Source organism: Exserohilum turcica (genome assembly GCF_000359705.1).
Source record: "Exserohilum turcica Et28A unplaced genomic scaffold SETTUscaffold_3, whole genome shotgun sequence".
NCBI lineage: Eukaryota > Fungi > Ascomycota > Dothideomycetes > Pleosporales > Pleosporaceae > Exserohilum > Exserohilum turcicum.
The window spans coordinates 3,314,192-3,325,361 of record NW_007360136.1 but is presented as its reverse complement, the minus strand read 5'-3'; the positions used below and the strand labels follow the sequence as shown (position 1 = coordinate 3,325,361).

The following is an 11,170-nucleotide window of genomic DNA, read 5'->3' as shown; positions in this document are numbered from 1 at the left end:
GTGTCAAGCGGCAGTGGCAGCTTGTTCCCTGTCTCGGCCAGCCCAGCCACCACCACAACAGGGAGGCCGGAGCACCGCTGCTGCAGCTGACACCCGAGACCAAAACACCCTCGCCCATTTCCACCCGCACACAGGCTGTTTTTCTTTTTTTTCCTGGCTCCAAACCCCCCGACGACTGCACGACTCGCCCCGACACAGCGACATGCCCTAGGCCATGTCGTCATTCAACTACGACCGCTACGACCGGCGCCAGTCGAGCTCGCGCAACCGCAGCACGCTCGGCTTCTATGTCCCTCTGATCGTGACGGTGACGGTTGCGACGGCCGGGCTCGCGGCGTGGGTGTGGAGCGCGCGCGAGGACGGCCGCGACTACAATTCGGACGACGATCTGAGCTACGGCGAGGACAGTGCCCTCGAGAAGCGGCAAGGCAGGCCCCGCGATGTCGCCACGGGCGACGCAGGCGGTGAGGGCTGGGGCAACGAGGCCTCGCTGCTGGGCCTCGCGCAGGGCGTGATCCGCCGCACGCCGTCGCCCCAGCAGCTGTTCGACACGGTGAGCAAGAAGACGGCGGCGGGCTGGGCGGCGGCGGGCGCTGCCCTGGCCTCGATCCGCGAGGAGGACCGCGACGAGGCCTTTGGCGACCACTCGCGCTGGAGCGAGGAGGCGGCGCTGCGCAGGAACATCGAGGCCCAGAGCCGCGAGAGCGGGGCCGCCGTCGACTCGCACGCACGCGGCTTTGCAGAGAGCCTCAGGAAGGCCGCGCCCAGAGCCCCCAGGGACTGGGGCAAGAGGAAGACGGTGGTGCTCGTCGTCAGCGCCGAGAGCCTCGCAGACCGCGACCTCGACGACGACGACGACGACTCGTACCGGGAAGAGACGGCCGTGAGTGCTCTCCTACTCTGCTACTATCACCACCACCACCACCACCACCATACTAACACGCCCAGACCGTCCTCTCCCACCTGCCCGCCACCGACTTCGCCAGGACCAAGCTCTTCGTCCTCGTCTACGCCCCCTCGCTGCGCTCGCGCCCCCAGTCTCGCGCAAACTCGCGCTCCGGCTCGCTGTCGCTGGGCGACTCGTACTCGGCCATCAGCACGCCCGCCCGCACGCCCGGCGAAGAGCTGCAGTCCATCGAGCCCGTCGTCTACACGCCCGCGCCCAGCGCCCGCGGCTCCGACACGTCGCTGTGGCACACGCTGCACTCGCAGGCCCTGCGCCTCGTCGAGGACCCGGCCATGCTGCTGCCCTTCACCACCCCGGCGGGCTACGTGCACATGGTGCGCCACCTCGCCCCGGACCTCGTCTACGTCGTCGATGCCCTCAGCGGCGTCAATGGCCAGAACATTGACGACGTCCGCAAGTGGGTGGGCCAGACCATTGTCGTCGTGGGCGCCGACGGCACCGGCCTTGGCGGCCTCGTCGACACAGACGACGAGGGCCCCGCCCGCAGGGGCAAGGAGAGCGAGCACACGGTGCGCTGGTGGCAGGTCACCGACATGATTGGCCTGGGCAAGGGCGTCGACGTCGTCGACGCCTCCAGGCTCACCGACGACTACGAGAGGAGGGTTGCCGGCCGCGAGTAGAGCCCTTGTCCCCCTCAATGACTGATTCTTTTTGGCGTTTGACCATGTGTTATGTCTATACCGGCGCCATGCCACCCTCCCCCAATGTGGATCACTTGATCATGAACCCAGTACAATGATGGCCCTTTGCTGCTCTTTTTGCTTTCTAGAATACAAAAACCATACCCTATCCCATCTCTCCATGTTGCTGTGCATTCATTCTACTCATAGATTGCAAATAGATCTCTCTCAATGGAAGCAGCATATGTTTTGGAACATTCATTGCACTAGATTAAAGCCTCAGCACTCATTAACCGACTGACTGTCCGACCGATGGCTCCCTTTGGCCTAAACGCCGAATCCCCTTTGCTAATGCTACAAGCACCCGACAACCATCTGCTCAAACACACTCCACACACACATACATACATACATACATACCTCTAGCATGCTCTACATGCCTCTACATGCGCACGCGAAGCAAGTACCGCAGCTTGACCTGCGCAACATCATACACAATATACTCGTTGTACATCAAGTACGCTCCAGGCACATTCGTCGGTCCAGGTGCTGTCGCCACATCCGGCTGTCACAATCGTCAGCATCCCATGGCATTCTGCACAAGACGAAACAAAAAACCACACTTACCATCATGCAGCCGGCCAGCGCCCCATTCACACACCCCGCATCCTTCCACTTTTTCGGGCCCCTCTCTCCCATTCCCCACGTGCTGTACATGCCCTGGTTACGCGCATCCTCACCGGCCGTGTACGATGCGTCCGTGAGCTGATGCATGGGATTGCCCAGCTCCGCCTCGCACAGCAGAAGCAGCGCTGTTCCCCCAGAGTCGTACGACGCGCAGTAATTCGCCGATTTCGACGACATGTCGGCCAAGTAGATGCCCTTGCCGAACATGTACCCAGACACGGGCGCTTCGGGAGGTGCAATTCGGAGACCCTGACTAAGGATACCGCCGTCTGTACGTTCGCACACAAAGTCAGTTTCTGTGTCACCCCAAATCATCAAAAGACATGTGCTTACAATTCGTGACCCTCGAGCCATGCCACAGGAGGCGGCGGTTGCTCGAAATCTTCGAGTAGATGCTCTTGTCGAAGCGTTCGAATTCGCCCTTGCGCTCAATGCGGAAGATGTCTTGTACATTGTAGTTGACTGCATGTGTCGGACCCTTGGATTTGTTGAGGTACTTGTCAATCTCAACAAATTCCTGGCTGCTGTGGTCAAGCGGTGTCATCTCATTCATGCCCAGGCCTTGGAATTGCTTGTCGAGCTTGTGGATGCCGCTGTCGTCCTTCAGCTGGCTCTTGAGCATGGCAGCAGTCTCCTTCATGTCTGACAGACTCTCGAGTAGCTCAATCTCCCTCTTAAGGGCATCGTTGTCTCGAATTACTGGCGGTCGCTGGCGGCCAAAGGCGTGCGGAATCACCGAAAAGTAGTGGTTGGACAGACGCTCCACCTCTGCAATAGATCCGGGATCAGTCTGGTCTAGAAGCACAGACAGTTCCTTCAAAGCTTGGAAACCGCGTGCAATCGTTCCTTTGCTCAGCTTGCCCAGTGGCAGCTTGTTTGCATCGTAATTCAGAGCGCTCATGGTGGCGTTGAAGTAATCCTCGTCAGTGTTAGCTAAGGATCCTCGCGGAAGTTCCACAGTGGGTGCAATCCATCGCCAAGTGGCAAGTGTCCTGTGCTTACCTGGTTGAAGATGAGCTTCATGAGATCCTGTGTAGGTGTGTCAAGGGTGCACTCGGCAGGCTTCACGTCTTTCTTTTCATCAGCAGCACCATCGCCCGCGGGCTCATCGTCGTCTTCGTCCTCGGAATCAGGGTTGTACGAACGCTCAACGTATGCGTACTTTCCCTGCTTTGGCTCCTCGCCGCGATCCGCCCATTTGAGCCCTGATTTGTCCCTGAATTTCTTTTCAAAATTCTTCATGGCATCACTCAGAGTACCGTTTCCCAACATGGCATTCTGCCCACGCTCACCGACGCGACCCCAGCGAGTCTACCAACAACATGCATTAGTATACCATGTACACACAAAAACACGTGGGCAACAGTGCTCCTTACCCAAGTTTTGTAATCTGACCCATTGGTAAGAAGCTGTTTCGGTTAGCAGAGCCCAGAGTCGTTGCAGCCGCCTAACACACCTGGCATTTGTAGAACTTGTCTGCACAGGAATAGCGTCAGTTTTTGCATCAGAGGCTGTAAATTTAACACCTGCTTACTGTTGTTTGCCCCAGCATTGGTCTGATTGAGCGAGGCGTCATATATCGTGCCGTCGGGGTCAATGTACACTTCATAGTGCGTAAGAGGGCAATACTCGTCTATGGAAATGGCAATTGTTTTTGATTTTGCGTTTTGGCCGTCGCCCACCTTGGCATCCTCTTTGATCTTCGGTCGCTTATCCTGCGACGGGACTGGCGGTGTTGAAGATGCAGCGCGTTTCTTTGAGCCATTCTGCGCAGGTGCTGGGGCAGACGACAGCAAGTACTGTTTCTCATCGACCTTGGAGCCTGCCTCGAGCATTAGCCGGAATGCCTCGACTCCACCTCAAGGCTCCTGGTAAATTCAAACATGTCGCAAAAGATGCAGCATACCTGTCGTCTCGCACTCGTCCAGCCATTCAATCGTCACGACGGGCACGCTGTTCGCGGCTGCGGCCTTGACCTTGGTCGAGTTGCTCTCAAAGTCCTTGTCCGTCGCAATGAGATGGGTCGTGTTTGCCGTGACGCTGGATGCGATCGCCGCACCCAGTGACGTTAGGCGCGACTGTAGTGCCGACTGCGATGTTCCGGGGAAACGGCCGGATGTCGCGACGGAGCACCCGTCCAGGGGCGTAGCGGGGGGAGGGGCCTTTTGCGCTGCCTTGCGGGCCATTGGAGCGATGGATTGGGGCAATTGGGGCAATGGGAAGCTGGCGAGGTGGGATGCGATGCAGCTGAAGTCAGTAGGCGAGAGGTGCTATTTGAACTCTGTGCCAACCACTCCCAAACTGGACATCAGGCAGCCGATGAGACGAGTGGCGCGTGGTGGGAAGGAGCGCCCTTAGGCATCAGCCCCGAAGCGGACTAGGCTGCATGTCTGCCTGCGCGCGACCTTCACGCGCGACCACATGATAAGAACGACGACATGCTCTGCGGCTGTCGGGGCCAGCTTCCCCCCTCGCCCCTCGCCCGCAATGCCATCGCTCCTCACGATTCCGCTCGAGCTGCTCGTGGCCATCTCGGCCCTCCTGCCCACCGAGGATCTCGGCGCCCTCCGTCTGGTGTGCAAGCAGACGGAGAAGTCGCTCTACGAGTGGTTCTCCAAGGAGTTCTTCAGCAAAAAGCAATTCATGCTCACGCATGCCAGTCTGCAGGCTCTGATCGACATCTCCAAGCACGCCAGCTTCTCCAAGAAGCTGACCCACGTCATCATTGCCACCAACATCTACGAGGAGATACCACTGCGCTTCAGGAACGAGGAGTCGGCTGCCCGCTACATCCGCGGCTGCGAAGATCAAAATGCCTTGCTGAGTACAGGCGTAGACCGTGAGATGCTCACCGAGGCCTTCTCACGGCTCGACAATCTCCACACGGTGGGCATCCGCGACTTTGACGCCAACAACCGCACTCGCGATGGGAAGAGCTGGTCGTCGTGGGGTGCAACAACCGTGTACCGCGAGACGGGATTCCAGCTCAACTTTGCCGACCGTGGCTCCTACTCTCCGGAAATCAGCGCGCGTTTTGTTTCGCGCGTCTTTTCCACTGTCATGTATGCTCTGGGAAGAGCCAATCGACATCCTCCTGAGTTCGAGGTGCTGCTTCGACATTACGGACTACTCGACACGGCCTTTGCCCTTCCAGACTTCCTCCGCCCGGCGGTAGAGCCTGTGTTGCGTAATTTGACCACGCTGTTGTTGAATGCTGGCCATATCCATTGCTCGTTGCATACCCACAGCAACGGCACCTCGGCCGATCCGCATCCAGGCCGCGCGCTTCGATATTTCCTGGGGTACACGCCAAATCTAACACATTTGCGCCTGAACTTTGAGAAACACCGGATCATCGATAACGAGGCCTTCTTGCGGTGGCTCAGCGAGCCAGCGCCCACAGGCCGGGCAAATGCTACATTCCTCAACCCGGCCCCAATTGCCCTTCGGCAATTGAAAACGCTTGAGCTCGGCCAGCTCAATATCGTGCCCAACCTAGTTGTCCTGCTCATCTCCAAGTTTGCGCCAACTTTGGAGGATCTCAGTCTTTGGAGGATGAACCTCCATGCTGTCGGGGCGGTGCCACATGACCACAGGCCCAACCTATGGAGAGACCTCTTTGAGATGGTCTCCAAGATCCCACAGCTGCATCTTAATCACGTCAAAGTGGGCATGCTGCAGCAGGAACACATGTTTGTAAACTTCAAAGGGAGCGGGGAGGGGGAGATGCTGAAGCAGAAGGAACACACAGGCAAGGGCATGGACAAGTTTTGGGAGGAGCTGGTAGAGCAGGTCTTTGTGCAGTGGCCGCACAGACCGTCCGTGTCGAACAGTGACGGCTCAGACTCGGACGAGAACATGGATGATGAGGGCGAAGACGAAGACGGTGACGAATAATCAGACGATTGATGGCAATGGCAAGGAGACGGTGACACTGGCAGTGCTGGAAGGGTCCGCCTATCTACGTCACAAGCAAGGCTTTGCTGGACCATTGTTGCGGGGCAGTTCCGGCGTTCCATGTGTGCCATAGTTATATTTCAACGATGGCGATATCAAACGGACCATGTTACATGATACAGAGGGACTCGTGATTCCCGGCCCTCTACGGTGCATCGACTTCACCGGACGTGCGGCGAATGGACGAGCGTGCCGGAGTGAAGAGGCTGAAGACGTGTATAGAGGGAGAGTAGCGGCACTGTCACGGGCGCTGTCACGGACGTCGTTCGCCGTGCTTGTTTGGATGGGACTAGCGGCTGAGATGACCAAGGCCATGTTTGAAGGCGGTTTGGCTCACATGACAGCTGCACGCCAGCCGCTGGGGCGCTACCAACGGCAGCATCGTGTCCGGGGCGAGGCGACCAGAGGGTATGGGTATACTGTAGGGAGGCCCGCTCTCGTAAGACGCAAGGATACTGACCGCCTCGTCGCAGCGGGGCGTCGATTGGGTCGGTCAACATGGCAGCCGGCTATTTTGTTTCGAAACATTGTCATGCGAGACGGGCGTGGGAGGGGCAGGGCCTGTCGGTGGTTCCGCTATGCTTCTCTCGTGCCCCTTTGTGACATTGCACGTCGCGAGGCCGACGTCGAGATGCGGCAGGCGACCGGTCAGCGCCGCAGCCAATCAGCGCCGCGCCGCAGCCCTTCGCCTCGTGTCGCAGCCCTCGCCCGCCGCCGCCGTCATGGTGAAGCTCACCTGCGGGCGCCCAACGGAGCCACCAAGACGAACAATACACACCACACGGACACGGCGTCGCACAGCATCATGCGGCGGGCGGAAAAGGGCAGCGCGCGGGGTCGAGACAGCGGCACGACGCAAAGAGGCGCGGCTGAGCACCCTCGCCCTCGCCCTCGCCTGGCCACCACGACCCCCCCGGCCAAGGCCAGCATGGCCGTGGTTGTGCAATGAAAACCAGCGTCAGCGCCTTACGCCATTGCGACGGCCATTGCGGGACTAGAAGGCTCTTGACCTGCTCAAAAGAAAAAACCGGTGGTGATCCACGGCTGCTTGACCGGAGTCTTGGCGCTCTGCACGGCTTCTGGGGCTTCACCGGTCAAGCACCTCGACAACACTAATAGAGCGACCGCGCCTCCGCCGAAGCTACACTTTTCGCATTCGCTGCGCTTTGCCAGGCCAGACAAAGGTACCACCATGGAGGTTCTCGATGACACGAGCCTGGCCGACCGCCTGAGATCCCAAGACAAGGAGTACTGGCTGCACATGGAGGCCGACACGCCCTTGGAAAAGTATCCAGGTAAGCAAGCACCCGCGCTGCTCAGCCTGCGCTTCCTTCTAATCCGGCGCAGCCAAACAACATGCGCGCCGCGTGCAGGAAAAGCTGGGCATCGACCAAGGCTTGATCTACCTCCCAGGCCAGCCGGCAGTCAACAATCAAGACAGCGACATGCCAGCGCCCTTCCGCCAACGGCGCTATTTCTACTACTTGAGCGGGTGGGTTGAGCCCAAGTCGTCGACTTGCCTGTCGAGCACGTGCTGACTGAGGCAAGATGCAACGAACCCAACTGCCATTTGACCTATGATGTGCGACGCGATGTGCTCTCTCTCTTCATCCCACGCATCAATCCTGCGCGCGTCATCTGGAACGGCCGTGGCTCTACTCAAGCCGAGGCGCTCGCCAAATACGACATTGACCAGGTCTTCTACGCCGATGAGCTACAGTACTACGTCCAAGGCTGGGCCTATGCCAATGGCCACGCCGCCCTCTACGTTTTGCATCCGTCTTCGCAGGTCCCAGGCTGTGAAAATCTCGCTCCTCGCACAGACTCTCAATCCCTTCAGCCGGCCATGAACATTTGCCGCATGGTCAAGGACGACCACGAAATCAGCCTCATCCGGAAAGCGAATGATATCAGCTCGCAGGCGCATCGGGAGGTGCTCGAGAACATTCTCAAATTCACCAACGAAGCCCAGGTTGAAGGTCTTTTCGTGGACGTGTGCATATCACGTCAAGCCAAGCAGCAAGCCTATGACCCCATTGCCGCATCAGGACCGAATGCAGGTACTTTGCACTATGATGCCAACAACGAGGACTTTGCAGATCGACAGCTCATGTGCTTGGACGCTGGATGTGAGTATGAATTGTATGCTAGCGACATCACCCGTTCGTTTCCACTGTCTGCCTCGTGGCCCAGCAAAGAAGCCGAGAACGTCTACAAGCTGGTCCAGCGCATGCAGGAGGCATGCATAGAAAGACTGGCCCCTGGCGTTCGGTATTTGGACTTGCATATTCTGGCGCATCAAATTGCCATCAATGGCCTCTTGCAGCTTGGCATCCTGCACAACGGAACCAAGGAAGAAATTTACAAAGCAGGCACCAGCAGAGCCTTCTTTCCGCACGGCTTGGGACATCACGTCGGCCTCGAGGTCCACGATCCTGGTCAGGCAGAACTGATGAGCGTTCGAAGAGGAAAGCCGGTTTACCAACAAGTCAGTTTAAGACGCGCGCGCTAGTGGGTTGACAGCGACTAATTATGACAGGCCCCCTCACTGTATCCAGAGAACTTTCACAGCCCTGTATACAACCCGGAGACATGTCATGCACCAACAGATCCTCAAAGCAGCCATCTTGAGGAGGGCATGGTGGTAACGGTTGAGCCCGGCATTTACTTCTCGGTCTATGCTCTGCAACATTTTTACCTGACGTCGCCAATTCACTCAAAGTTCATCAACGTTTCAGTACTTCAACGCTACCTCCCCGTCGGTGGTGTCCGTATAGAGGATGATATCCTGATCACTGCCCGTGGATATGAGAACCTGAGCACGGCCCCGAAGGGTGATGCGATGCTTGCAATCATCAGGCAGGGAAAGTCGGGCGCCAAGACACTGGGTCAACGACAGGCGTCCCCGCGACAACAGAGCAACGAAGCAGAAGCACCACGGCTACGCGCACCAGGAATCCCAAAAGAAATGACACGGCCCTGGTTGAGACCAGTTGCACGCGCTGCGACATTGCCTGCTGAGCTCCAGAAGCAAGACGATATCGACTTTGAACCTTTTGCAGGCCCCTCTCTCTTCTCAAACTTTGCACGATCCATGACTACCGAGGAGAAGATTGAGCAGTGGCGGAGGAGTCATGATGCAAGGCCAGTAGCATCGGCTCCTCCAGCAAACGTCAAAAAGCTACAGACTATTTGCGGCAACTCAAGTTCAAGTGTGCGGCACATCTACATGAGTAACGCCTCTAGTCTTAGCTCGCTACCTCGAACAAACCCAGAGCCTGTGGGCTCGCTCATGTGCAAGAACTGTATCATCCTTGTTCAGACACTGGGTAGGTTGAGGCAAACCCTTGCATCGCCGACCCAAAGTTCGCCGGCGCCGGCGCCAGCACCAGGCACGACGACGGAGGGTTGTAGTCAAAGCTGTGGTATGGAACGTGGAGATGCCAAGGGATCAGCGACACAAAAGAACAACGTGTCGGCTGGTGCATCAGCAAGCACGCTGAAGCATGGAGAAATGCACATGAGAGCTGCGCGCCCACAACCTCATCCAAACGTGAGTTCGAACCAGGCAAAGCAGCAGCCCGTCACGCAATGTGAACTATCCGGATCCCCACGGCTTTCTTACACTCATGCCTCCCACGGGCAACCTGCGTCAGCCTCTTCTCACAACGGTTCAGCCACGGAGCGCAAATCTGGACCTCCAGCCATGGCATCACCTCCTTCCCGGCCATCAGTCAGGCCCGCTGGTGCTATGTCAGAAGAAGAAGTTCTACGAAAGAAGATGGAGGCATTGCACTTGAGGCTCAGTGCCATGGAAGAGCGCGAACGAAGCAACACTCAGGGCCCAAAGCCCAGACGTCCATTGACACGTCCGTCGATGCCGGATTTGATTTGATCTCATAACTAGATATCCGCGCTCGCTGCGCCTCTCGGGGAAGCATCATCTAGGAGCTAACAGTGTTTATTTGAATGCGCTACTTTTTAACGTTCAGCATCTGTTACTTTAGCGATGGGTGGTTGCATGACTGACTTGAACGCATGGCTTGGGGATTGTTTGTTTTATGCACGGCGTACTGATTTCTTCACTGGCAGATGATACGTTGTACAACATTCTCATCGTTCGTTTTAGCAATTGAATATACGTTGTAATCTTCAAAATAGTCATTTCCCTCGTTGGTGATGGCACATGTGATATCGGTTTCATATGAGAGACGAACTGACCTGACGGTACCTACAGCGTGGACCCACATATTCCCCAAGGTCTAAAAATTCCCCAGCTGCACAGGAGCCCTGCATTGCACGGCAAACACCAACCACTCAGCATGCACATGAGCAACAAAACAAACACGGGAAACAAGGTCTCGTCGATCACCCGGGCGGATGAAAAGAAATTCAGGACGGGAAGCACAGGGTCATACGTACGGCCCCATCACCCCACCAGATCATAAGTGGGGTGCAATGAAGATCCCTATTCCGTCCCCATGTCCTTTTTACCCCCCATTTTCTCACCCCCCATGCTCACAACTCACCGCAGTCTGCCGTCGGTCCTTTTCGTCGTCATCTCGGGGCAAGGGATTTGGAAGTATCTTGCCTGACTGAGAGGCACGATGAGCTAGTAGATACATACTGGCTGTTACCCGGAATGCGAAGCCACGATTTTGTTTACCTATAGGTTGTACGGTGAGTTACATTGCAGCTACAGAGGTTATCAACTGGAACCAAACAAGCTCTGTAGATAGATAACTAAATCAGGCAGGTGACTCAGCTCGCGCGAGGGTAATGGGAAATACAAGACGCTTGATTGGCTCTTTGTGCTGGTCTCTCTCCAGGAATTGCAAAACAACACATGCGGTACTTGGCACAGATAACTCAACGTGTCGTCGTGTCGCCCGCCACAGCACGTTAGGAGAGAACCGGGTGGGATAAGCAGCCGAGACGC

At 57.1% G+C, this 11,170-nt stretch overlaps 4 protein-coding genes across 4 annotated transcripts; 3 read left to right on the top strand and 1 right to left on the bottom strand.

Moving 5' to 3' along the window:
* The first annotated feature begins 123 nt into the window (after nucleotides 1–123).
* Nucleotides 124–1,760, top strand: SETTUDRAFT_164114 (uncharacterized protein). The gene is made up of 2 exons (XM_008029670.1): nucleotides 124–883; nucleotides 949–1,760. Exons 1-2 carry the CDS (start codon nucleotides 215–217, stop codon nucleotides 1,585–1,587), a joined length of 1,308 nt encoding a protein of 435 aa, XP_008027861.1. The 5' UTR covers nucleotides 124–214; the 3' UTR covers nucleotides 1,588–1,760.
* Nucleotides 1,761–1,840: 80 nt separating this feature from the next.
* Nucleotides 1,841–4,550, bottom strand: SETTUDRAFT_164113 (uncharacterized protein). Its single transcript, XM_008029669.1, has 8 exons — nucleotides 4,181–4,550; nucleotides 3,809–4,096; nucleotides 3,731–3,750; nucleotides 3,651–3,683; nucleotides 3,277–3,585; nucleotides 2,608–3,193; nucleotides 2,215–2,543; nucleotides 1,841–2,152 (listed from the first exon to the last, which is right to left on the bottom strand). The coding sequence occupies exons 1-8, from the start codon at nucleotides 4,458–4,460 to the stop codon at nucleotides 2,030–2,032; spliced, it is 1,968 nt and encodes a 655-aa protein (XP_008027860.1). The 5' UTR covers nucleotides 4,461–4,550; the 3' UTR covers nucleotides 1,841–2,029.
* A 202-nt stretch (nucleotides 4,551–4,752) lies between these two features.
* Nucleotides 4,753–6,252, top strand: SETTUDRAFT_164112 (uncharacterized protein). The gene has a single exon (XM_008029668.1). The coding sequence runs from the start codon at nucleotides 4,762–4,764 to the stop codon at nucleotides 6,169–6,171; it is 1,410 nt and encodes a 469-aa protein (XP_008027859.1). The 5' UTR covers nucleotides 4,753–4,761; the 3' UTR covers nucleotides 6,172–6,252.
* A 753-nt stretch (nucleotides 6,253–7,005) lies between these two features.
* Nucleotides 7,006–10,384, top strand: SETTUDRAFT_179912 (uncharacterized protein). Its single transcript, XM_008029667.1, has 4 exons — nucleotides 7,006–7,526; nucleotides 7,579–7,723; nucleotides 7,780–8,719; nucleotides 8,771–10,384. The coding sequence occupies exons 1-4, from the start codon at nucleotides 7,424–7,426 to the stop codon at nucleotides 10,124–10,126; spliced, it is 2,544 nt and encodes an 847-aa protein (XP_008027858.1). The 5' UTR covers nucleotides 7,006–7,423; the 3' UTR covers nucleotides 10,127–10,384.
* Nucleotides 10,385–11,170: the final 786 nt, after the last annotated feature.